Genomic DNA, 25,291 nt, shown 5'->3' with positions numbered 1-25,291 from the left:
TGAAGGTACATGGAGGCAGTGAGAGGTGGGTGTGAGGCTAGCAGCATTGGTTAGTGTGTGAGCTTGAGGTGAAGTGTCTGGATAGTGACTTGAGCGCCTGTTGCTGGGTGAGTGAAGGGTGTGTGGCGCATTGAGCAGCGTGACAGGCTGGTAGAGGGTTATGAGGAGAAGTCATTTGAGGATGCATTCACTGACTTTGACCACCAAAGTTAGGTCATTAGACTTGATGCACTGTTGCCTCCTAACCCACCTGCTCCCAATCCCTTTCAAGGATGGACTTTAAGGGCTTCAGCACCTATCACACTCCAAAGTCCTCTCCAACTGCTGGAACCATGGTGTCTCTTCTCTTGTACATATTCGCCACTAAGGCCTCCCTATGCTGCATCTGTGACCTTGAAAACTGTCATTGCTGTGATGATTCATTTTCCTTGTCTATAATTGTATTCAGCAACCTCTTGTGATTCAATGCAGCTTCATTTTAAGGGGGCAGACTTCTCTTAACAGCAGAGGATTGGCTGCACCATTTTTCTTTATTTATTCAAAGGATGTGAGCATTGCTGGCTAATCTAGCATTTATTGTCCATTCCTAATTGCCCTTGAGAAAGTGGTGGCGAGCTGCCTTCTTGAATTGCGGTGGCATATGTGCTGCAGGTAGATCCACAGTGCTGTTCGGAAGGGAGTTCCATGATTTTGACCCAGCGACAGTGAAGGAATGGTGATATATTTTCAAGTCAGGCTGGTGTGTGACTTGGAGGTGAGCTTGCAGGGGATGGTGTTCCCATCTGTCTACTGCCTTACCTAGGTAATTGAGGTCGCAGATTTGGAAGGTGCTGCCTAAGGAGCCTTGGCAAATTCCTGCAGTGCATCTTGTAGATGGTGCACACTACTGCTACTGAAAGTCAGTTGTAGAGGGAGTGAATGTTGAAGTTTGTGGATGGGATGCCAATCAAGCAGGTGTTTTGTCCTGGATGGTGTCGATCTTCTTGAGTGTTGTTGGAGCTGCATTCAACCAGGCAAGTGTACAATATTCCATCACATTCCACACTTGTGCCTTGTTGATGATGGACAGACTTTGCGGAGTCAGGAGGTGAGTTATTCTCGACAGATTTCTCTGACTTGCTCTTGTAGCCACAGTATTTATAAGGCTAGTTCAGTTCAGTTTCTGGTCAATGGTAACCTCCAGGATGGTGATAGAGGGGGATTCAGCGATGGTAATGCCATTGAATGTCAAGCGGAGATGGTTAGATTCTCTCTTGTTGGAGATGTTCATTCCCTTGCACTTGTTTTTTAAAATTCATTCACGGGATGTAGGGTTCGCTGGCTGGGCCAGCATTTATTGCCCATCCCTAGTTGCCCTTGAGAAGATGGTGGTGAGCTGCCTTCTTGAACCGCTGCAGTCCATGTGGTGTAGGTATACCCATAGTGCTGTTAGGGAGGGAGTTCCAGGATTTTGACTCAGCGACAGTGAAAGAACAGCGATATATTTCCAAGTCAGGATGCGAAGTGACTTGGAAGGGAACTTCCAGCTGGTTGTGTTCTCATCTATCTGCCTTGTCCTTCTAGGTGGTAGTGGTCATGGGTTTGGAAGGTGCTGTCGAAGGAGCCTTGGTGAATTCCTTCAGTGCATCTTGTAGATGGTACACACTGCTGCTACTGTGAGTCGGTGGTGGAGGGAGTGAATGTTTGTGGATGTGGTGCCAATCAAGTAGGCTGCTTTGTCCTGGAACGGTGTTCTGCCTCTTCAGTGTTTTAGGAGCTGCACTCATCCAGGCAAGTGGGAAGTATACCATCACACTCCTGACTTGTGCCTTGTAGACAGTGAACAGGCTTTGGGGAGTCAGGAGATGGGTTACTCGCCATAGGATTCCTAGCCTCTGACCTGCTTTTGTAGCCACAATATTTATATGGCTAGTCCAATTCAGTTTCTGGTCAAAGGTGACCTCCAGGATGTTGATAGTGTGGGATTCAGTGATGGTAATCCCATTGAACATTAAGGGGCAATGGTTGGATTCTCTCTTGTTGGAGATGGTCATTGCCTGACGCTTGTGTGGTGTGAATGTTACTTGCCACTTGTCAGCCCAAGTCTGGATATTGTCCAGGTCTTGCTGCATTTGGACAAGGACTGCTTTATTATCTGAGCAGTCGCTAATCGTGCTGAACATTGTGCAATCATCAGCGAACGTTGCCACTTCTGACCTAATGATGGAAGGAAGGTCATTGATGAAGCAGCTGAAGATGGTTGGGCCAAGGACACTATCCTGAGGAATTCCTGCAGTGGTGTCTTGCAGCTGAGATGACTGACCTCCAATGACCACAACAATCTCCCTTTGTGCTAGGTGTGACTCCAACCAGTGGAGAGTTTCCCTCTGAATCCCATTGACTCCAGTTTTGCTAGGGCTCCTTGATGCCACACTTAGTCAAATGCTGCCTTGATGTCAAGGGCTGTCACTCTCACCTCACCTTGGGAGTTCAGCCTTTTGTCCATGTTTGAACCAAGGAGCTGAGTGCCCTGGTGGAACCCAAATGGCATCAGTGAGCAGGTTATTGCTAAGCAAGTGCTGCTTGATAGTACTGATCATGACCCCTTCCATTACCTTGCTGATGGTGGAGAGTAGACTGATGGGGCGGTAATTGGGCCGGGTTGGATTTGTCCTGCTTTTTGTGTACAGGACATACCTGGGCAATTTTCCACATAGCTGCGTAGATGCCAGCATTGTAGCTATACTGGAACAGTTTGGCCAAGTTCTGGAGTACAAGTCTTCAGTACTGTTGCTGGAATGTTGTCGGGGTCCATAGCCTTTGCCAAACCCAGTGCCTTCAGCCGTTTCTTGATATCACGTGGAGTGAATCGAACTGGCTGAAGACTGCCATCTCTGATGCTGGGGTCCTCTGGAGGAGGCCAAGATGGATCATCCACTCGACACTTCTGGCTGAAGATTGTTGCGAATGCTTCATCTTTTGCACTGATATGCTGGGCTCCTCCATCATTGAGGATGGGGATATTTGTGGAGCCACCTCCTCCAGTGAGTTGTTTAATTGTCCACTACCATTCATGACTGGATGTGGCAGGACTGCAGAGCTTAGATCTGATTCACTGGTTGTGGGATCGCTTAGCTCTGTCTATCACTTGCTGCTAATGCTGTTTGGCACACAAATAGTCCTGTTTTATAGCTTCACCAGGTTGACACCTCATTTTTAGGTATGCCTGGTGCTGCTCCTGGCATGCCCTCCTGCACTCTTCATTGAACCAGTGTTGATCCCCTGGCTTGATGGTAATGGTAGAGTGGGGGATATGCCGGGACATGAGGTTACAGATTGTGTTTGAGTACAATTCTGCTGCTGCTGATGGCCCACAGTGCCTCCTGAATGCCCAGTCTTGAGTTGCTAGATCTGTTTGAAATCTATCCCATTTAGCACGGTGGTAGTGCAACACAACACAATGGAGGGTATCCGCAATGTGAAGGCGGTGGTCACTCCCACCAATACTATCATGGACAGATGCATCTGCGGCAGACAGGTTGGTGAGGATGAGGTCAAGTATGTTTTTCCCTCTTGGTTCATCACCACCTGCCGCAGACCCAGTCTAGCAGCCAAGTACTTTAGGACTTGGCCAGCTCGGTCTGTAGCAGTGCTACCGAGCTATTCTTGGTGATGAACTTTGAAATCTCCCACCAGAGAACATTCTGTGGCCTTGCCACCCTCAGTGCTTCCTCCAAGTGGTGTTCAACATGGAGCAGCACTGATTCATCAGCTGAGGGAGGACGGTACATGGTAATCAGCAGGAGGTTTCCTTGCCCATGTTTGACCTGATGCCATGAAACTTCATGGGGTCTGGAGTCAATGTTGAGGACTCCCAGGCCAATTCCTTTGTGTGGCACGCATGTTAGCCAGCCAGAATGTTAGACAGCCAAGAACTCGGAGACATTTGGCCCTAGGCTACAAATGAGTAAATGAGGTGGCAGCACCAAATTTGTGTGCTGCCTACCTTCACCTGAAAGGGCATGGGTGGGTCACAAATCATGACCTCCACACCAAGAAGCAGCATTTTTAGCCCAATCTCTTCTTAGCAGGAAATACAGACTTAAAGATTTTGGTGAAGTATATGAATAATTGAACAGCAAAAAGTACATTGGAATATATGCAAGTAACTGGTTGTAGTATTATTGTTAATTAATGATGTGATGCTGATTACTACACAACAGCTAGTAATTTTCTTCTGCACCCCATGGTTATACAGTTTATTAAAGTTTTAAAATGTCAAGCCAGAAGTGTAATGGCTACCATATTGTTTAAGAGCAAACAAACATCTGTCCTGCCAACCAAGAAGGTAAATTACCAAGAGCAAGTACTGTTTATAATTGATGTTCAAACCTGCCAAATATTTGAGGTGGAAGCAGGAAAATAAAACTGATGGTCAATAATCAGACTTCGAGACCAACTCCACTGAAGTCTCCGAACTTCAAGCGAGTAGAATTTCAGCAGGGATACTCCGATCTTCCTTTGTTTATTGTTCTTCACTTGTCTCAGCTTTCTGCTAATCTCCTGCTGAAGTTACAGTGGGGGATTGGGAACTGCACCACAGAAATTATAGCAAAGATGTTTGCAGGCCTGAATATTTGCACAAAAAACACTTGTCTTTTTGTATTGTAATGAGTGACACATGACTATGAAACAAAGACCCATTGCTAAAATTACATTTTATGTTCTATATCGGTCAACAATAACACTAGTAAAATTCACAGTTTGATTTATGTTAATAATAAAATAAAAGTCTGGGATCAGATGAGCCCATTCAATTGTTGAACTTTCTCCCTCTGCAGATTGATTCTCCTGCTGTGGCATTTAATTCAGTGCTGATTGCTTTTTGCCAAAATTTTATTACTGGTGGAGAGTAATTACTTGGACTAATTAAGCAGACGTTTTGCACCAGCAAATTACCGTTTACTGTTTAAAGTACCATTTAATGTTTGATTTGTGCTATCAATTCATTTTCACTGTTACTATGATGAACGTAGCAAACGTTAAGCAATTCATCCAACCTAGAAGTGTAAAATATAAAGTCACTTGATATGTAATTGATAAGCAGCTTCCTTGTTTTTTCTTTGTAAAAGTCTAGAAACATTGCAGAAACTAATGTAATGTGGTCCTAGCACTTTATTTACAGGTAATCATTCTCAGCATAAAGACACTTCCCTGTTCAATTTGCTTGAATTGGGACTCACCTGGACACATTTATGCTACAATTGGGAATATTAAACATTTTACTCAGTTCCCATTTGATGGTTACAACAAACAACATTGAAGTGACACAATGTATAAAAATTCAGTTAATATGAAACACCTAGTCACATACAAGCAATGTACAGCCAGACAGCTATCTAATTTAAAATTCAGACTTGAAATTTGCAATAACATTGGTCCTTTTTCAAAACACAAAATCACACATAGAAACAGTTTGAAAACAATGCCATCTCTACAAAGTCAAGGTCCCATTTCAGTGGGAGGGATTCAGTGAAATGAGCCATGGCAGATAAAATTGTATAATATCAGTATGGCTAACAAAGGGTTCTTTTACATGGTATAACAAAATAACAAAAGTTAAGGAATCATTGCATCAATAGAAGACAATTACAGTAATTATTTTATACGAATCTCTTTTTTTATCTTGTTCGTCACATTGTGCTTCATGCCTCTGGTTCGTATTCTTGATACTCCCCCTAAGATGTAAAGAAAGAAAAATTATCGATTGTTTCCAAAATTTTATGAACAATTGATTAGCATTTTTTCCACTCAAAATATCATTCATTACTTTGAGTTCTCTCTTTTTAACATAGACAGCACGTGTGCCTATACTAATTTAGTTCAATGGTGGGATTTTCTGGCCCCGCCTGCCACTGGGATCATCCAGGCCCGTCTGAAGTCAATGGGCAGAATTTTGGCCTTGGTGGGCGGGCAGGCCCTACTGGCTTGGCGGGCAGCCGAATTCTGCTGCCGAAACGGGGTCCGCTGCCATCTTGAGTGGGCGGGCCAATTAAGGCCCACCCAGCAGCCTGCCTGACAGGAAGTGCTATGTACTTCCTGTGCAAGGTGGGTGGGGGGGAGGGATTCCCCAACTGTCAAAATGCACTCTTTCGCGCATGCGCGTGAAAGAGCACACTGCTCCCTGAGACCATTTGCTGTCTTAGGGAGATTACTGATAGATAAAAAAACTCCAAAAATAGAAAAATATTAAAATTATTAACATGTCCCCCTCATGTGACAATGTCACGTGAGATAGGACATGTTAATAAGAAACACATAAACTTTATGAAACTTTTTAAAAACCGACATGAAACCTCGTCCTGCCAGTGGCTGAAGTTTCATGTATAATCCGGAGCCCACTGGGGCTCCTGGCCTGCCCGCCAGCCTTAAGGTTGGACAGGCAGTGTCTTTAACAATCTTAATCAGCCTGTCAATAGCCTCAATTGGCCATTGACAGGTTGGTGGGCGGACAGCTAATTTCGCTGTCTGCCTGCCTTCCTGAAATTTAAAGGGACCGGGATGACATCGGGGGTTCCTCCCGAAGTCATCCCGCGTCATTTTCCCGTTGGCACGTGGGCCCCATTCCCAAATTGCCGACAGGAAAATCCTGGCCAATGACTGGGGCACCGAGTCTCCCTCAGCAGGTCCCGCCATGGCGGGACCGGAAAATCTCAGCCCATGTATTCCAATGGGCTATGATATCTCAAAAGTTGATCCTGCCACTATTAATTGTGTGCATTCATTCAGCAGCAGATAGACATTTCCCTTCGTTGATACTCCAAGCCAATTAGACACACATATGTATTGTGTACTTAATATGCTGTGAGACTCTGCATGGAAAAAGAATTGGACAGCTCACTTTAAAATTAGCTGTGATCTGAAATCTATACCCAATTTAAAAAAAAATTCAAAGCAGCACAAACCAAAGAAAATTAACCAAATTAATTTTACTGAGGTTGGATATATTTTTAGATCACTTGCATAAAAAGTATCTTTCTCAAAACAATTAATTTAATTTTTCAATAATTTAGAAATGGTACTGAGTGGCACTGTGGTTTGGGAAACATCTCACTGCGCAGATCTAGTTTTTGCTCTCAAGGCTGTTGGGATGAAAGCCTCCCTTTGTTGACTGAAGGTCCTTTATTAAATATCTGGGCTGTGTCAACACCATTTGAAGTTGGCACAAATTCAAATCCTAAGACTCTTGACAATTCTGCACTAATTGTGGTGACAAGCTGGCCGGCCACAGATATGGTTAGTGCAAGAAATGGAAGGAACCTGTTTCCCCCATGAGGAGTTCTCTGGTGAATTTGCATTTGAGGAACATTGTGAGGAATAATGGAGGGTCCTTAACTTCTCAGTAATCCATGCTTTACTTTTATGTTGACGCCAAATTTTAAATATTTCATTAATTATCATAATTTAGTTGAAAAAATGAAAATTTTTCATTAGAAAAGCAATTACTGAATAAATACAGTAAAATACACAAATTGACAGATCTCAACATTAATCTCATGTCATTTGTTTTAATTAGCATTACGCTGGAATGTTGCTTTGGACTGCATTAGTGTTTAACTTGGAGTTTGGTGAGTGAGGAACTTTTAAGGGTTAATTTAATTTCTATCTAAAGTCTAGCCTTTCTTTAATTTGGCAATAAACTAAAAGTTGCTCTTTGGGTTGGGAGAAGGTGAGTTTTAGTCCAGCTTGAAAACAGGGGTTATACAGGCTCTGCTTGCAGCTGCAGCTGGTTAATTAGATAACTAGCTTAAACAGATTTTCAGAAGCTAGATTCAGAAAGCATAAAAGCAGGCTATCTGTAGTGCTCTCTTGTCTGCAGTGGACTGCTGCTTTGGGCTGCATTAGAGTACTTAAAAGTTGCAGTTTGGTAAGAGAAGGGGTTTGGTGAAGAGGACTGGAGGTGATCCTTTCATTTTCTACCTATCCTCAGAAGGAAGAGAGGTGGCCGTGGTAAGTAGGACCTGGTGAGTATTTCTACCGTCCTTAATATTCTGTAAACTAGAGGAAGTAAAAGGAAAAGGAGTAATTCAAAGGTAAGTCCTGGCAGGGCAGCTCAGCCATGTGGAATGCTCTTTCTGTGTGATGTTGAAAGTCAGGGAGACTTCTAGTATGCAGAGCGACCATGTGTGCAGGAAGTGTCTCCAATGGCAGCTACTCAAAATCCGTGTTTCAGAGCTGGAGCTGTGGCTGGAGTCACTGTGGAGTATCTGCAATGATGAGATCTTTGTGAATAGCATGCACAGTGAGGTGGTCACACTGCAGGTAAAGAGTGCACAGATAGAAAGTGAATGAGTGACTGCCAGGCAGAGTAAAAGCACTAGGCAGGTAGTGCAAAAGTCCGCTGGGTCCATATCCCTCTCTAACTGATTTTCTGTTTTGGATGCTGCTAGGGGAGATGGTTTCTCAGGGAAATTTAGATAGAGCCAAGTCCATGACACTATGGGTCATTCAGCTACACAGCAGGGGGGAAAAATGATTGGAAGAGCAATAGTGGTAGGGGATTCTATCGTAAGGGGAACAGATAGACGTTTCTGTGGCCACAGATGTGACACCAGGATGGTATGTTGCCTCTCTGGTGACAGGGTCAAAGATGTCACTGAGCAGCTGCAGGACATTCTGAAGGGGGAGGGTGAACAGCCAGAGGTCGTTATCTATATTGGTACCAACAACATAGATAAAAAGAGGGATAAGATCCTGAAAACAGAATATAGGGAGCTAGGAAATTGAAAAGCAGGAACTCAGGATTACTCCCAGTGCCACATGCTAGCAAGGTCAGGGATAGGAGAATAGACCAGATGAATGTGTGGCTGGAAAGATGGTGTAGGAGGGAGGGATTTAGATTCCTGAGGCATTGGGACCAATTCTGGGGAAGATGGGACCTGTATGAGCTGGACAGGTTGCACCCCAGCAGGACCGGGACTAATGTCCTCGCAGGGGTATTTGCCAGTACGGTGGGGGAAAGTTGAAACTAGAGTGTCAGGGGGATGGGCACAAGAGACAGAAACAAAGCTAGGAATGAAGGACAGAAAAGTAGAAGGCAAAAGTGGAAAGGAGAGGAAACAAGGGCTAACAGCAAATAGGACAATAGTACAAAAAATGTGTTAAAATGTTAAAAAGACAAGTCTAAAGGCATTGTATCTGAATGCACATATCATTCACAATAAGGTTGATGAATTAACAGAGCAAATAGATGTAAATGAGTATGATATAATTGTGATTAGGGAGACATGGCTACAGGGTGAGCAAGATTGGGAACTGAATATCCAAGGGTGATTGTCCTTCCTATCCATCAGGAAAAAAGGAAAAGGAGGTGGGGTGGCATTGTTACTAAGGATTAAATTAGTGCGATAGTGAGAGAGGATATTGGCTCAGAAAATCTAGACGTAGAATCAGGGTGGAACTAAGAAGCAACAAGGGCAGAAAATATTAGTGGAAGTATGAGAGCAAACTTGCAAGGAACATAAAAGCAGATTGTAAAAGCTTCTATAAGTATGTAAAAGGGAAAAGATTAGTGAAGCCAAATGTAGGTCCCTTACAGCCTGAAATGGTAGAATTTATAATAGAGAACAAGGAAATGGCAGAACAATTAAGTAACTACTTTAGTCATCTTCGCAAAGGAATGCACATATAACTTCCCAGAAATGCCTGGGAACCAAGGGTCTAACAAGAAGGAGGAATTGAAGGAAATTAGTATTACTAAAAAAATAGTGCTGGAGAAATTAATGGGGCTGAAAGCTGATAAATCCCCAGGGCCTGATAATTTACATCCAGAGTACTAAAGGAAGTGGCCATGGAAATAATGGATGTGTTGGTTGTCATGTTCCAAAATTCCATAGATTCTGGAATAGTCCTGGCAGATTGGAGGGTGGTAAATGTAACCCCACCATTTAAAGAAGGAAACAGGGAATCACAGATCGGTTAGCCTAACATCAGTAGTAGGGAAAATGCTAGAGTTTATTATAAAGAATATGATAACAGATAATTAGAAAATATCAATGGGATTAGACAAATGTGGATTTATGAAAGGGAATTCATATTTGACAAACCTACTGGAGTTTTTTGAGGATGTAACTAGCAGAATAGATAAGGGAGAACCAGTGGATGTGGTGTATTTGGATTTTCAGAAAACTTTTGATAAAGTCTCACGTAAGTGGTTAGTGTGCAAAATTAAAGCACATGGGATTGGGGGCAATATATTGGCATGGATTGAGAATTGGTTATCAGACAGGAAACAGTAGGAATAAATGGGTTTTCTTCAGAGAGGCAGGCAGTGACTAGTGGAGTACCACAGGTGTCAGTGCTTGGGCCTCAGCTATTCACAATATATATCAATGATTAGGTTGACGGAACCAAATGTAATATTTCCAAGTTTGCTGACGACATGAAACTTGGTGGGAATCTGAATGACGAGGAGGATGTTAAGAAGATTCAAGGCAACTTAAACAAGTTGAGTGAGTGAGCAAATACATGGCAAATCAGTATAATGTGGATAAATGTGAAGTTATCCATTTTGGTAGGAAAAACAGAATAGCAGAGCATTATTTAAATGGTGACAGATTGGGAAATGTTGACGCACAGAGGGACCTGGGTGAACTTGTACACCAATCACTGAAAGCAGGCATGCGGTGCAGCAAGCAGTTAAGAAGGCAAATGGTATGTTGGTCTTCATTGCAAGAGGATTTGAGTACAGGTGCAAAGATGTCATGCTGCAGATGTACAGAACCTTGGTGAGGCTACACCTGTTGTGCAGTTTTGGTCTCCTTACCTAAGAAAGGCCTGTCATGAAGAGATGTTAATATCTATAATGTTGTCGGAAATTATTTTAAGTTGGAATTGTAACTCTTTCGAGTACAAACCCGTTTCCATCTGTTTTCAGATGAAGTTACATTGTTTCATAGTTTGCCATTGTGAGATTTAAACTCTTGATCTTGGGTTTACAAACCCAGTACCATAACCACTTGGCTATTTAGGCCAAGCCTAAGTTGGAATTGTAGTAGGATCTGTGTCTATGTGTGTGTCTGTGTGGCTTAATTGGATTAAAGCCAATTAGTCTGGGTACTTTGATGTATAGTAGTTTTGAGATGTTAATTAGATAAATGTAAGGAGTAAAAGGTAAAGTGCAATTTGCATTTGTTGAATAAAACCTTGCAACTAGCTTGGAGACACTAAGCAATCTGTTTATATTACTAATAAAATTGGTGGAATGAAAGGGTTATTGTTAGGAGAGGTAATTTTTTTTAAAACTAGCAATACAATGGAAAATGTAAATTCAAAAGGAAAGCTAGTTATAAAGGAAAAGGAGTTTGTGCATGAGGCAGAGGCATTTAATATCTAACCAGCCTGTAAGCCTGCAACTGTATCTGAAAAGGAACCAAATTGAAAGGAACCTCATTTTGAATTTGTAAGGTCAAATGTGCTTTGCTTGAAATCTGTTTAAAGTCTATGGGTTATTGTTGCCTTGGTGAAGATTTACCTGGGGTGATTAATTTGGGGATTTGTTTAAAAGTTATTATGGTAGTAATTTACAGACATGCATATGTGTTTAATTTTCTATTAAATTAATAAATGTTTAATTTATTTTTATATAAAAAATCTCTTGAGGCTTGGCGGTCTTATTAATGAATTCAGAGCTGTACCTCAAATACCAATTGAAAGTATTGATTATGACAGTTCTTGATGTTTTCCTCTGGGATTTAAATAACTCAGCCTTTACCAATTGCTGTGTCAAAGCATTGCCATGGAAAGAGTGCAGCAAAGGTTCACCTGACTCATTCTTGGGATGAGAATTGTCGTATGAAGAGAGATTGGGTCAACTAGGCCTGTATACACTGGAGTTTAGAAGAATGAGAGGGGATCTCATTGAAACATCTAAAATTTTGACAGGGCTGGATAGACTGGATGCAGGGATGATGTTTCCTCTGGCTGAGGGGTCTAGAACAAGGGGTCACAGTCTCAGGATATGGAGTAGGCCATTTAGGACTGAGATGAGGAGAAACCTCTTCACTCAGAGGGTGGTGCACCTGTGGAATTCTCTACCAAAGAGGGCTGTGGAGGCCAAGTCACTGAATATATTTAAGAAGGAAACAGAGAGGCTTCTACATTCTAAAGGCATCAAGGAGAGAGCGGGAGTATGGCGTTGAGATAGAGGATCAGGCATGATCTTACTGAATGGCGGAGCAGGCTCGAAGGGCCTAATGAAGTCCTCCTGCTTCTACTTTCTGTGTTTCTTTGTTTATCTGTTATGTCCTGTCCAGTTTTATATTTACTATTTTATAGCATGTCTTTAATATTTGATAGCTAAAATATAGCTACCTGATCAAATGCTTGACACATTCATAAAAATCGACATGTTTTGAGGGTGGCAAAAAATTAATTTTGAATATGCATTTTTAATGGGACATTTAAGTTACTGATGTTCACAAGGGTGATTATTTTACTTTTGTATGAGGAGAGATAGAATGGTTTGATTTATAAAGTTAGTTCAGAAAGTTTGTTAATGGTGCCCTTTAGCTCAGCTTTGTGGTCAAGAGGTCACTGATGATCAGTAACACCAGGAAGGTAAGGTATGAGAAAAAATTAACAGGCTTGTAACCGACCTTCACTGATCGTCACAGTGTCCTCTTGGCACAATGCTGATAACATTTTGCGTGGCAGCATGGTTTTCATTGCATGCATGGTGCCCAGATGTGTATGGCTTACACACTGGAGTCACAAGTCAGATGGTCAGCAGATAGAGAGAGGGTACCAACCTCTGGTTTGTCCTGGTGGTTCAAATGCTGACAGCACAGTGGATTAATGCACAACAAAGGCTTCATGATTATTGCCAGGATATTGCATATTGCCCTGAATGATGTGCTGAGTAGGGTCACACACCAACTGGATATTGAGGGAATGGAACACCTGGTTGTTGTACATTTCAAAATTTACATTTACAAAGTGATATGTAAGCAGTCAATGGGCAGGATTTTACATTTGTCGGGCGGGTGTGCGCTCGACCCGATCGGGCGTAAAATCACACGTGATGATGTTGGCCCAGTGTCCCGGTGTCATTGTGTACTCTCGTGATCTTTTGGTCGGTGGGCGCGTGCGAGAGTCAGCAGCGTGCCCACCAAACAATTAAGAGGCCTATTAAGGCCCTTAAGAAATTAATTTGTATTTTTAGCTGTCCGTCCAACCTTACTGTTGGTGGGTGGATGATTATGTCAGGCGGCCTTTACATTTTTAACGAAACCTCATCCACGGCGGGATGAGTTTTCCAACAGTAAATAAAAAAAATTAGATATTTTCACCATCATTTTAAACATAGATCATGTGGCTGAGTCACATGTGGGGACATGTTTATATCATCTTCAAAATCTTTATTTTCGTTTCTCCAATTCTTCAGCTCCCTGAGGCAGCTCTGCGCCCTCAGGGAGCTTTCAGTGAATGCTCCCCACGCATGCGCAGACTTCCATGCTCACACTCCTCCCGCCCCAGCCCAAGAGCGCTGAGCTCCTCAGTGTGTGTTTCAGGCTAGCTGGCCATTAATTGGCCAGCCAGCATGAAATCATGGTCGGGGGCCGATTGCGGGTGGTGGACTGTTTCCTGGCTGCTCCAGGCCTGCACACCGTGCCTACGCGACGAAACAAAAATCCTGGCCAATGGCTCCCTATATCATAGGGAGACCTGAAATTCTTGTGAAATTGTGTGCTCACTCAGCCTCCTTCACCCTTGCAAGAGAGAATGAAATGTATTCAGCTACACTAAGTCCCTGTTTATTGTTGACCCGCTTAAAGTTGTTTTGCTTTAACGTCAGTAAATTAATGGAGCCTAATCTCATTCAGCATTATGAGATTCGTTTTAATGTCATTTCCCATGTGACCTGATTGGTGCCATTTTGGAGCGCCCTCTCCTGCTCTCCGACTTGCAGTGTCTCCCAGTGCCCAATTTCTGAGTTGTGGTCACTTCCCCTTCCCAATCTCCAAATTGCAGCTTCTCCCCATGTATGACCTCTGACTTGCAGCCTCTTCCCTTCCCCGACCTCCGACTTACCATACTGCCCAGCCCACCCTCTCGTCGAACATCCTTGCTCTCTCACTGCTTGCTTCTCCTGAACCTGCGTTCCCATTCATGATCCAGATCCGATATGAAGTTGGGGTCTGGGTTTGTGAAAGTGCAAGTCCCAATAGTGCAGAAGTGCTGAACTGGCACTGTTATAATTCAAGTTATTTTTGAATGGCTCAAAGCTGCTTCTCTTGCTTTGCTGCTCATCTCCAGAATCCTTGCTCACAGCAAGGGCTCAGGAAAGGGAAGTGACTGAGAAACACACGCCTGACATGCTATCAACCAGCAAATCATCCATTACATTGCTCATCGTAAATTAGAAGATACACTGTTATGCTGTTCTACAATGACAGGAATATTATACTGTGTAGTGAATGATGTATTATTCTGCTGTTAAACTGTGAATTGTTCCATTAAAGTCATAAAGTTAACAGTATTTCTATCAGAGAAGAAGTTATGGGAGAACATTGGCAGATTGTCCAAGGAAATTCAATGTTTTGTTTCTTATATCATTTAAGTTGTTTTAAATGAACTGGGCACTTTGTACATTCATATGACAGCTGTTTGCTATCTTATTCCTTTTAAATCTGACATGGGAATTTCTAGTAGGATGTTAAAATGCCGAGACCAGAAAATGCATGCTAGCCATATTAGGATAGCAATTCTACTTATAAAATCAGCAGCCAATGATGTTCCATTTGTCTAAATGTGTTGGTAGGAAACCTTGGGCTAATGAGTGCAGGAATGGAATCCTGCCCTTCTGTTTTTACCACATTGCTAGCTCATTTCTTGTGGCATTTCACATGGGGGGCAGAATTTAATGCCCTCCCTGAAGTGCATTTGGAGGCAGGGCCACTTAATCAGGTTAGAGGATGTGGGGTGGGGAACTCGCTGCCTGCCTACCTCTGCCACGATTAAGTCCGGGATGGGAGGGTTCGTAGGCAACCTTGCCACTGAGCGGACACTGTAGAATGCATAGAGTAATCTTTTCTCAGACACCAATGATTTCCTTCAAATTAATAATCCTCCAGCTCTGCACTGATTATTGTAGTGTGTAAAAATATAAATTTTAATGGATGGCTTTGCAAATAACAATAAAATTAACTCATCAAATGAAAATACGTGAAAGGCCAAAGTTCCGCAACATGAAATAACACTAAAACGAATTTAACTTTTCAGATGTGTTGAACATAAGAACATAAAAAATAGGAACAAGAGTGGGCCATTCGGCCCTTTGAGCCTGCTCTGCCACTCAACAAGATCTTGGCTGATCTTCTTGTGTTTCAATTTCCATATTCCCATCTAACCCTAATAACCTTTGATTCCCTTAACAAGAATCTATCCACCTCTGCGTTAAAAATATTCAATGGCCCCGCCTCCACCACCTTCTGAGGCAGAGAGTTCCAAAGTCATAAAACCCTCTGAGAGAAAAAAATTCTCCTCATCTCTGTCCTAAAAGAACGACTCCTAATTTTAAAACAGTGCCCCCTAGTTCTGGACTCAGCCACAAGAGGAAACATCCTTTCAACGTCTACCTTGTCAATGCTGTTCAGGATCTTGTATACTTCAATCAAATCACCCCTCACTCGTCTAAACTCTAGTGGAAACAACTCCAGCCTGTCCAACTTTTTTTCATAAGATAACCCATTCATTCCAAGTATCAATCTAGCAAACATCCTTTGAACCACCTCCAATGCATTTACATCCTTCCTTAAATAAGGGGACCAAAACTGAACACAGTATTCCAGATGCCATCTCACCAATGTCCTGTTGATGTCCTTGACAGTATAGTATCCCTCACTTTTGCCTTGAACTTTTGGTATATCAATTTTATAATTTTAAATGCTATTTTTTGACTGAGTAAATATTTCTGGTGTTACCTGAATTAATTATTTGTATTTCTTAATGCCGTGTGTGGAATAAGAATGAGGCATCAAGGCCAAACTGACTTTGTTTCACACACAAAGCTTTGGGTGGAATTTTCCTTTCTGGAATTAAGTCCCATGGTGGGGGTGGGAACAGAGAGAGTTTCCTGCCATGGAGGCTGCTGGGAATTCGTGCTGTTTTGCGCTATCCCGGCTTTATTAATTATGCATTCCGGTGTTTCCTGACATATTGCACAGAGGGGCGGGGCTGGATGGCACGCAGACAGCAACCTATGCAACACTGAAGCTAGAAGATGCACCTCCTTGAAGATCCTGAAGTCAGAAGATGGACAGACCTCCTGGAAGATCCTGAGCATAGAAGATCCACGTAGATCCTCCACTCAGCCACTGTTGCACGTGGTGTTCCAGGGTCTAGTCGCTGGAGGCCTCCAAATTCTTTTCCGATCCCCATGACCTGCCCTAGGCCTTCTTCAGGTAAATGCCGACATGTACACGCCACGCTGGTCCAGACGTGTTCTGGACAGGTGTGATTTCCTGCTGGTGGTGCAGATGATTGGGTGAGGTGGGATTGGGGGGGGGGGGGGGGGATTCCAGTCAGGCCTTCTTCTGCATGCTATTAACAGGATGCAAAACAGTTTCACGCTAGCCTCTGGTGGGAATGGCGCCCACAATGGTGGCTGGGAGCGGAAGATCCTCTTGTCATTTTATGCTAGCAGGAAACTGATTTTTCAGCTCCTGCCACATTGGTCCCCACCATCCCCCGCCAGCTATTAAACCCAGCATGGGGGCAACGGGGATCAGAAAATTCTGCCCATTATCTTCACTCTGGAACACTTTGGGCTTGATGTTATGTAAATCCTGGTTGTCCCACGACTGTGACCAAATGTGTGTCCTGAGCCCAGGTGGATGGATGGTGGGACCAATGGCGGAATTTCGCTGGTGGTGGCCAACTAAGAGATTGCCGCCAGCAACCTTGCCCAAATTAGGATGGCAGCCTACCTCTCAGTGCTGACTCAGTCAGAAGACTGGCAGTTCGGGTGCCTCAGTGGTGCCAACAAAGGAGTAGCCACTGCTAAGGCTGCAGGAAGGAGAACACCGCTCCATGCTGAGGAACCCAAAGGCGAGGTAAATTTCTTTTCACTGTGCCGGGGCCAGGCAGACAGGCCCCGGTGGTCGGGGGAGTTAACCCTCCAATGGGGACATCGGAGCTAGGGAGTAGGGTGGGGAGGAGTAGTGATTGCTGCCAGATGACCTCTCCATGGGCCATGGAACAGCCAAAAAGGAAGGACTCCCCCACAACCTCTGGGATCCCACTGGGAGGCCATCGTGGTTTACCTGGCAGTCTTTGCAAACAGCAACAGCCCGTCCTGATGCTGATAAAATATCAGTGGGGGCAGGAGTGGCTGTGCCACTGCCATTTCCGCCACTGACAATATCCTTTAGTGACAGAAGATGGCAGCTCCTTCTTGCCCTTCCACCCACCCACTTCGTCCAGTTCATGCCCCCCCATGCCAAGCTCTGGCACTTCCATGACCATTGCCCCACTGTGCACTATCTAGAAACAATGAACACCATGATGTGTAGTGAGATCTGTAAAAAAAAATATATATATAGCTTTGGAAAAATATAATCCATTGATAAATTTCTCCAATGAAAAAATCTGGACCAAGTTAATAAAAGTGTCAATCATCCAGGCCCTTTGAAGTTTCAAAAGCCATTGTGCAATTGACCACTGAGGTTAGACAGCCTGAGCTGTCAATCAATCAATGTTTCCTCTGGGGAGCTGTCTGGGCTCAAGTTTTTTTTAAACAGATCGGACTACACACCATGATGTTCAATGGTTCTAGAAAGTGTACAGTGAGTCAATGGGCATGGAATCCCAGAGCTTGGCATGAGGACATGGGACATAGGGAGTGGGTGGAAGGGCAGAGCTTGGCATGGGGGCATGAGAGGCCTGAGGGAGTGGGTGTGGGAGTGTAACTTAGTATAGGGATTTTTTGAACTTACCTTTTAAAAGGTCCCCTCGTGCACACTAGAGTTCATGACTCAGCTGAGGGGCTGTCAACCACGATTCTTTAAAAGCCTGGTCTGACTCCATGAACATTGCAGAGGAGTAGCACATGCCTATCTCTGCAATGGAGCTGGCCAGCCGGATGCGAGCTTCTGACAGGAAGCAGTCTGCACCCTTTAAAGGCACTCCCGAAAATTACACATCCCGGGAACGCGGTCAGGAATCCTGGTATCAGGAGCCACCCACCAGTTTTAAAGGGCTCTCAAGTCAACCCAACTCAGTAAAAATCTAGGCCGAGAGGCAGGGAAACATTTAAGCCCTGAAAGGAGTTCAGAAAAAAAAATGAGTCTGTTTCCTAGTGTTATGAGCCTAAGTTAGAAGGAAAAACTGGAGAACTTTTAGTCTTTTCAAATGGAAGGGTGATCTTGTAGAGGTAATTAATATACCAAATGGCAAGACCGAATCATTTCAAACCAAACTGAGGGTAATACAAAGGAACATAGTTTCAAACTAGTTAAAGGCAAATTTAGGACTGACATCACAAGATTTGCTTCACATAGAGTGAACATTGTAGTGAATGGACTTCATTGAATTCCAATGCAGAGAAAAGGGGGTGAAAGCACTGGAATTCTTTGGATAGCAGCACCAACCTGTACTTGTATTGAACCTTTAATGTTGAATAGAACCCAAGATGTGTCAGATTAGGCAAACATGGCAGCCATGACAAAGAAGAGGATTTTCGGAAGGGTAACCAATAGATTGACCAAAGAGGTGGAGTTTAAGGAGCATCTTAAAGAAAAGAAAGAAGTGAAGAGTTAGAGAGATTAATGGAAGAAACTGTATAGCATGGGGAATGGTAAGCAGGGTTTGAAAGGGAGATGGGAAAGGACATTTTGGATGAACTGAAGTGGGAGATGACATGCTGGCCAGGAGAGAATTAGGATAATTGAATTTGTGCTTATAAGGGTGTGAATAAGCAAGTTTTTTGGCTTTAGTCTCCTTATTTTAAACCGTGGGAATTTGTGGTATGCTGATAATACAGGCAGTTGAGGAGTTGAAAAGATGGTAGACAGATATCATACATATCTTTGGATGATGCAGCTGAAGAGGCAGGAGCCAAGGATAGATTCTTGGACTGGTTGAGTGTGAGTAGAAGTAACAATGTGGGGTAGGAAGAGAAGCAATTACTGGAGGTGTTTTCACCATGATCTGATACATGAAAGCAGAACTATGGGCAAGATTTTTCAGTTGGCGTGTGGGGGCGGGCCCGACATGCCGACATGTAAAATGACGCATGATGACATCAGGCGTGCGTCTGAGTGTGTGCATGTGTGAAAGAGCGCTGGCCCCAACTCTCCCCCCACCCACACAGGTAACGCTGAGCGCTATGGTCCGTATATTATGTTGTGTAAGATGGCGGCATGGAGCCGGTCGGCTCCGCGACCACCCTCGGCCCGCTCCCACCGAGCCCGCCTGCTGCCTGAACAATTCAGGCCTATGTAATTGCAATCCCACTGATTTGGACGATGATAGAAAGACATTGGAGAATGAATGTGTTTCTACCATGTCAAAAGCTGCAGAGACAAGGGATATTATGCCACCGTCACAAAGATCTCAGTTTTAACTTTAGTCAGGGTCATTTCAATATTCAAAATTCAAGGGCTTGCAGGAAAGTTAAGCAATCCCACAAAAGCCAAGTATTTCTGAATTTCATGAAGTGGGTACTCGTACATTATCTAAAGCCTGAATTTTGCGCGCGTTGTGGGTATGTAATCAGTGGGCCCAGAAGCGGATGTGATATTTGCTTTTGGCTGTGATTAGATTTGATACGCGATTTCACGCTGGCTGGCCAATTAAGGGCCGGGCAGTGTGAAACATGTCTGGACATTGGTGCAGCACTGCCAGTGGGGATGGGAGCATGGTGGGTAGTGGATTGAATAGTGGCCTGGAGGGAGGTATAAAAAGAGCCCAGGCAGCTTCCTGAAGGCTGCCAGGAGTTGGGGAGGAGCCTCAGGGAACTGTCCATGAGAGACTTAAATATTTGACAGCTGTGAAGGCCTCAGCACCTGGTGGGCACAGCAGGAGTGAGGGCAATGCCATTGGGCACTATCCCCATGATTCTCATATGAGTGTCATTGTGCTCTAGCGGAGGCAGTGAGTGCCCGGTATGAAATACTCAGGCAGAGGTCACCCCACCAGATGAAGTTGGCCTAAATGGAGGTGGCTACCCAAGTGAGTTGGCATAATGTTGTGTGCTGCACATGGATCCAGGACTGGAAACGGTTCAATGATTTTCTGTGCTTCGCAAGGGTGAGTACCAAGTTGGCATGGAACTGAGTATAAATGACTTGGAGGGTGGCTGTTATTCATGGTGCTTAGGGGTGTGAGATGCACAGTGCCAAATGGCACATATTGTTGTGCCTGCCAAGGGTGGGAGATGTGCCCGCATACCTTGCATATATATGAACATATGAATTAGGAGCAAGAGTAGGCCACTTGGCTCCTTGAGCCTGCTCCACCATTCGATAAGGTCATGGCTGATCTGATCTAAACCTCAACCCCACATTTTTATGTTACTAGCTAGCTTTCTCTTGTACTCTAATCTTTCACTCCTTGTTAATCTTTTTTGTCATTCTTTGCTGTTCTTTATATTCTTTCCAATCTCCTGACCTGTGACCCATCTTTGTGCAATTGTGTGCCTTCTCTTTAAGTTTGATACTATCTTTTAACTTTTTTAGTTAACCAGGGATGGTGGGCACCCTCTCCATCGCTTGGAATTTTTCTTTCTCATTGGAATGTATTTATTCTGTGTATTCTGAAATGTTTTGTTGAATATCTGCCACTGAATGTCTATTGAACTAACTCTAAACATCATTTGCCAGTTCACTTTAGCTAGCTCCGCTTTCATGACCTCATAACTGCCCTTCTTTATCATTTCTTGTCTCTACTCAAACCGTTAATACATTCTGGTTTATCAACTTAGGTCATCCATCTCTAATGTGCTAATACCATCATTAATTAACGGAGCCACCCCTCCGCCTTTTCCTAGCTGTCTGTCCTTCCTAAATGTCATGCATCCTTTAATATTCAGATCCCAATCTATGTCATCCTGTAGCCATGTCTCTGTAATGACTATCAGATGGTAATTATTTATTTCCATTTCAGCTATCAGTTCATCTCTTTTGTTTCGAATGCTACGTGCATTTAGATACAGAGCCTTTAGTTTTGTCCTTTTATTATTTTTGTGGTGTCTAGCTGTTTCTGCTGATTTACTCTTAGATTTGTATGCTCTGTCCCTTCCTGTCACGGTCTGTTTATCATTTCCCATATTAATACCTTTCTCCCTTGCCTCATCTCTACTCTTTGGTTTACCACATCTTTCCAAATTTGATCCCTTACCCTAACATTTCAGTTTAAACCCCTCTCTACTTCCCTAGATATGCGACTCACGAGGATACAGCCCCAGTGCGGTTCAGGTGTAGACTGTCCCAACTGTACAAGTTTCACTTTCCCCAATATTGTGCCCCATGGACTGGAACCCACTTCTCCCACGCCAGTCTTTGAGCTATTAATTTCTCTAATCTTATTTGCCCTCTGCCAATTTGTACGTGGATCAGGTAATAATCCAGAAATTATTATCTTTGAGGGTCTGCTTCTCATGCTGACCTCATTCCCACCTGAAGGGTGAGGAGTGCCAATGTGGCAGGAACCTCAAGCTGGCTCTCCTGGGAGGTGAGTAGCGAGGCTGGAATTGTGATGCAGGTAAAGGATGTTCTAATGAAGGCATTTGTGTCGGTACAGGAAAAGAGAAGCCACAATGTGCTGGAGCGTGCACTAAAGGTAGTGGGGTGCCCAACATCCTGATCCTCTCCAGGTTTGAGATGGATGTCCTGGACATGGAATGCAAGCGAGGAGCAAGGCCTACAGGTTTCGGAGAGGCAGGGGTCTCAGAGGACGGTAAGAGCCCAGTGGGCAGATGAGAGACTGGAGGGGTGTGCAAGAAAGGTAGGGCCATGACATGTCCAATGAAAAATTCAAATCCAGGGTACCCATTGCTTGTCCAATCACAGTGCCTCAGTGAGGCAGCTGTCCATTGTGGCAAACAACCATTGTGCTTGCACAGACATTTTGTTATGATGTTCCTAACTGACTTATTCTGTTCCACCCTCAGAAACGCCATCCTCACGACGTGAGGCTGACCCCAAGGACCCCCATTGACACCTGAGGGGGAACAGCTGACTGATGCACCCACATCACATCCGCTTTCTGCATCAAGCACCAACTCAGATACAGGCACATCAGTTGGCAATAGCGCATCAGCTCAGTTTGTAGTGCACTTCAATTTGTAGAGAACCAGGCTATCCCCTGAAAAGGTGGCACATCGTGACACTCCAACACCCAAGGACAGGGGTAGAGGAGAGGTAATATAGATAGTGAGGGCACATCACATTCACATGAGGAGCTGGCGGAGGCAGAGAGTGCCCAGGGTGCCGACAGCCTGGCAGTCGGAGGACTGTTGGAGACCAGGACCATGCTGAGTCCAAAGCAGATGATGAAACTCTGGAGTTGTCCTTCTGGCGGCAGATGCTGGTTGTCCAGCGGGATGTGTGTGAAGATCTGGTGGAGATTGCTGGGGGTCATGAGCGTTGCGTTGACCCAGACCACTGAGCACACTGACTCCTTCATTGAGAGGCAGCTCCAGGAACAGTATCAGGGGCTTCTGGGGCTGCACTCGATCCTGCAAGCCTACACACTACCAGTGTGAGAGATGGATGAGGCACCTCGTCACTGTGCTAGGCGCCCGTCTAGCAATGGTGAGCAGGGAGATTCAAACCAACCTCACGCTGGCAGACGAGCTGTATTTTGCATCTGCGGGCTCTTCTCAGGGAGCTCCAGACAGAGACAGCAGCTCCTTCGCCCGTATACCAGTACACGTGGCTGTCACAACTGAGGAGTGCCCAGCCATGGCACTGGACACTCCCTCCCAGGCAGGGCCTGCACATGCTCCACTGGCCAAAGGACAGCCACCAAGATCATTAAGGCAAACACAACCACCAGTTAAAGATGTTATGATGTTTCATGGTCTGAGTGTGCTTCATGTTTCTCCTAGGTGATGGGCATGGGAGTGGCTTGTGACAGACGGGAACGGCTGCAAACTTTATTTTGGAGACAGTTAGTTGACATAAGCCTCACATGGTGGTCTCAGCAGGAATGTTCAGCAGGGAGGCATCACCCTTGTCCTCAATTTAATGCCAAGCCTTGGATATCTAGCTGAATAAATGGAGAACCAAGGCCTCCCTGGTCTCCTGCCTCCCACAAGATTCATCACTCCTGTAGCCACATCCTCACCTGGGCCTCCTCTGGATCATCTTCAAATCATCAGTTGAGTCATCCTCTTTGGCCTGGAGAGTTGTCTTCATCCTCCAATATGTTCCCCCTTGAGAAAGCAAGACTATGCAGAGCATAGCACACAGCAATGATAAGTGAGACACGCTCAGGAGGACATTGCAGTGTTCCCCCTATCAGTCCAGGCAGCTGAACCTCATCTTGAGCAGGCTAATGGTCCTCTCAATTACCACTCTTGTAGGAGGCATGATTCTACATCAGTACCTCCCCTCTAGCCGTCCTTGGGTGTTGGTGTGGCACGATGTGCCACCTTTTCAGGGGATAGCCTTTGTCACCCAGGAGCCAACCATCCAACTAGCTGAGGCGATGAAGAGCTTTAGCACCTGGGAGTGCTGCAGGATGTACGCATCATGGGATCTGCCGGGGTACCTGGCACAAACCTGCAAAATCTGTGACCTGTGGTGGCACATAATCTGAACATTGATGGAATGAAAGCCCTTTCTGTTGACGAAGGCACCCGGCTCACCCGCTGGCGCCTTTATGGCCAAATGAATGTAATGGATGGCATCCTGGATGTGCGGGAAGTCAGCCATTGCAGTGAAGCCTCTGGCCCGCTCAGCATGGTCAGTCCGGAAATGAATGTAGTTCATCACCCATCTGAACGCAGCGACAGTGACCAGCTTGATGCAACTGTGGGCAGCAGATTAGGAAACGCCACATAGATCACCTGCAGACCCTTAAAGAATCGGAGGGGAAAAAGTTCAGGGCCACTGTAATCTTAAGAGCCACTGGCATTGGGTTGCCAATGACACAGTTTAAGGTGATCTAGGGGCCAGTCACATGGCATATGGAGGTCACAGTCTCCCCAGAGAGGCAGAGCCTCCTTTGGCACTGGGCCTCCGACATGTTCAGGTAGTTGGAGCATTGTCTGTAGGTTCTCCCTGCAAGATAATAGTGCCTTTGTGGACCCTTCTGCTTTGGGCTTCCTGTTCGCCCTGCACCCCCATCTGGCTGCACCTCTCTTTCCACAGGTGGCTCTCTGGGATGCTGCCTGCAGACGCCAGCCCTTCTCTCCCTTCTGGCCCCCTCCTCCTCAGAGGATGAAGTGCCTCCAGCTGAGTAGACAATCCCCGTTTCCTGGAATACAGATGACACAGGATAAAGCCCTAAGGGTGCACTCAGCAGAAAGCCTCTAAGAAAGCTTGTAGGCTAAAGAGTCCTTCAAAAAATACAGAAAATGCAATGAACTGTCAGAAAAGCACCTACAACCAACTCTCACCTGAACTCTTACCTACTCACAGAGCCACAGCGCTGGTCACTTTTTATCCCGCCCTGGATCAAGTTTGCATGAAAAGCGGGATGGCCGCCAGCTTGTGTGGCTTAATTGTCGATTGCAAAATCGCATGGGCCAGGTAAAATTCCAAGCAACAGGCTTTTTAATGGCCTTAATTACCCTTTGAATTGTCGGCCAAGGAGTGCTTCCGACTCCTGCAGGCGCCCCCTGACCGTAACGTGGTGCGACGGCACGATGACTTTAGGACGCGCGGCCGACGTTTTGGAACGCAATTTCACAAGAGCTCGGCTTGGCCACGCGCCCGATCGGGCCCCATAAAATTCTGGCCGAGGAGTTGTGGTGTTAACATTGCTAGATGAACCATTGTGGGCTGTGATAAATTGACTACGCCTGGGCAATTATAATGCAGTGCAACAGACCAAAGAATGAATAAAAATAAAAAAACTGCGGATGCTGGAAATCCAAAACAAAAACAGAATTACCTGGAAAAACTCAGCAGGTCTGGCAGCATCGGCGGAGAAGAAAAGAGTTGACGTTTCGAGTCCTCATGACCCTTCAACAGAACTTCTGTCGAAGGGTCATGAGGACTCGAAACGTCAACTCTTTTCTTCTCCGCCGATGCTGCCAGACCTGCTGAGTTTTTCCAGGTAATTCTGTTTTTGCAAAGAATGA

At 44.8% G+C, this 25,291-nt stretch overlaps 1 protein-coding gene across 1 annotated transcript in view; it reads right to left on the bottom strand.

Moving 5' to 3' along the window:
* Nucleotides 1-4,680: 4,680 nt before the first annotated feature.
* sncb (synuclein, beta) overlaps nt 4,681-25,291 on the bottom strand; it is a 180,765-nt gene continuing 160,154 nt past the window's right edge. Inside the window, exon 6 of the mRNA XM_041193647.1 lies at nt 4,681-5,717. Coding sequence (XP_041049581.1) covers nt 5,685-5,717 — 33 coding nt within the window. The 3' untranslated portion in view covers nt 4,681-5,684. The remainder of the gene's footprint in view (nt 5,718-25,291) is intronic.

This window comes from Carcharodon carcharias, chromosome 8, assembly GCF_017639515.1.
Source record: "Carcharodon carcharias isolate sCarCar2 chromosome 8, sCarCar2.pri, whole genome shotgun sequence".
NCBI lineage: Eukaryota > Metazoa > Chordata > Chondrichthyes > Lamniformes > Lamnidae > Carcharodon > Carcharodon carcharias.
The sequence above is the reverse complement of the archived record's forward strand: the minus strand, read 5'-3'. Positions and strand labels throughout refer to the sequence as shown.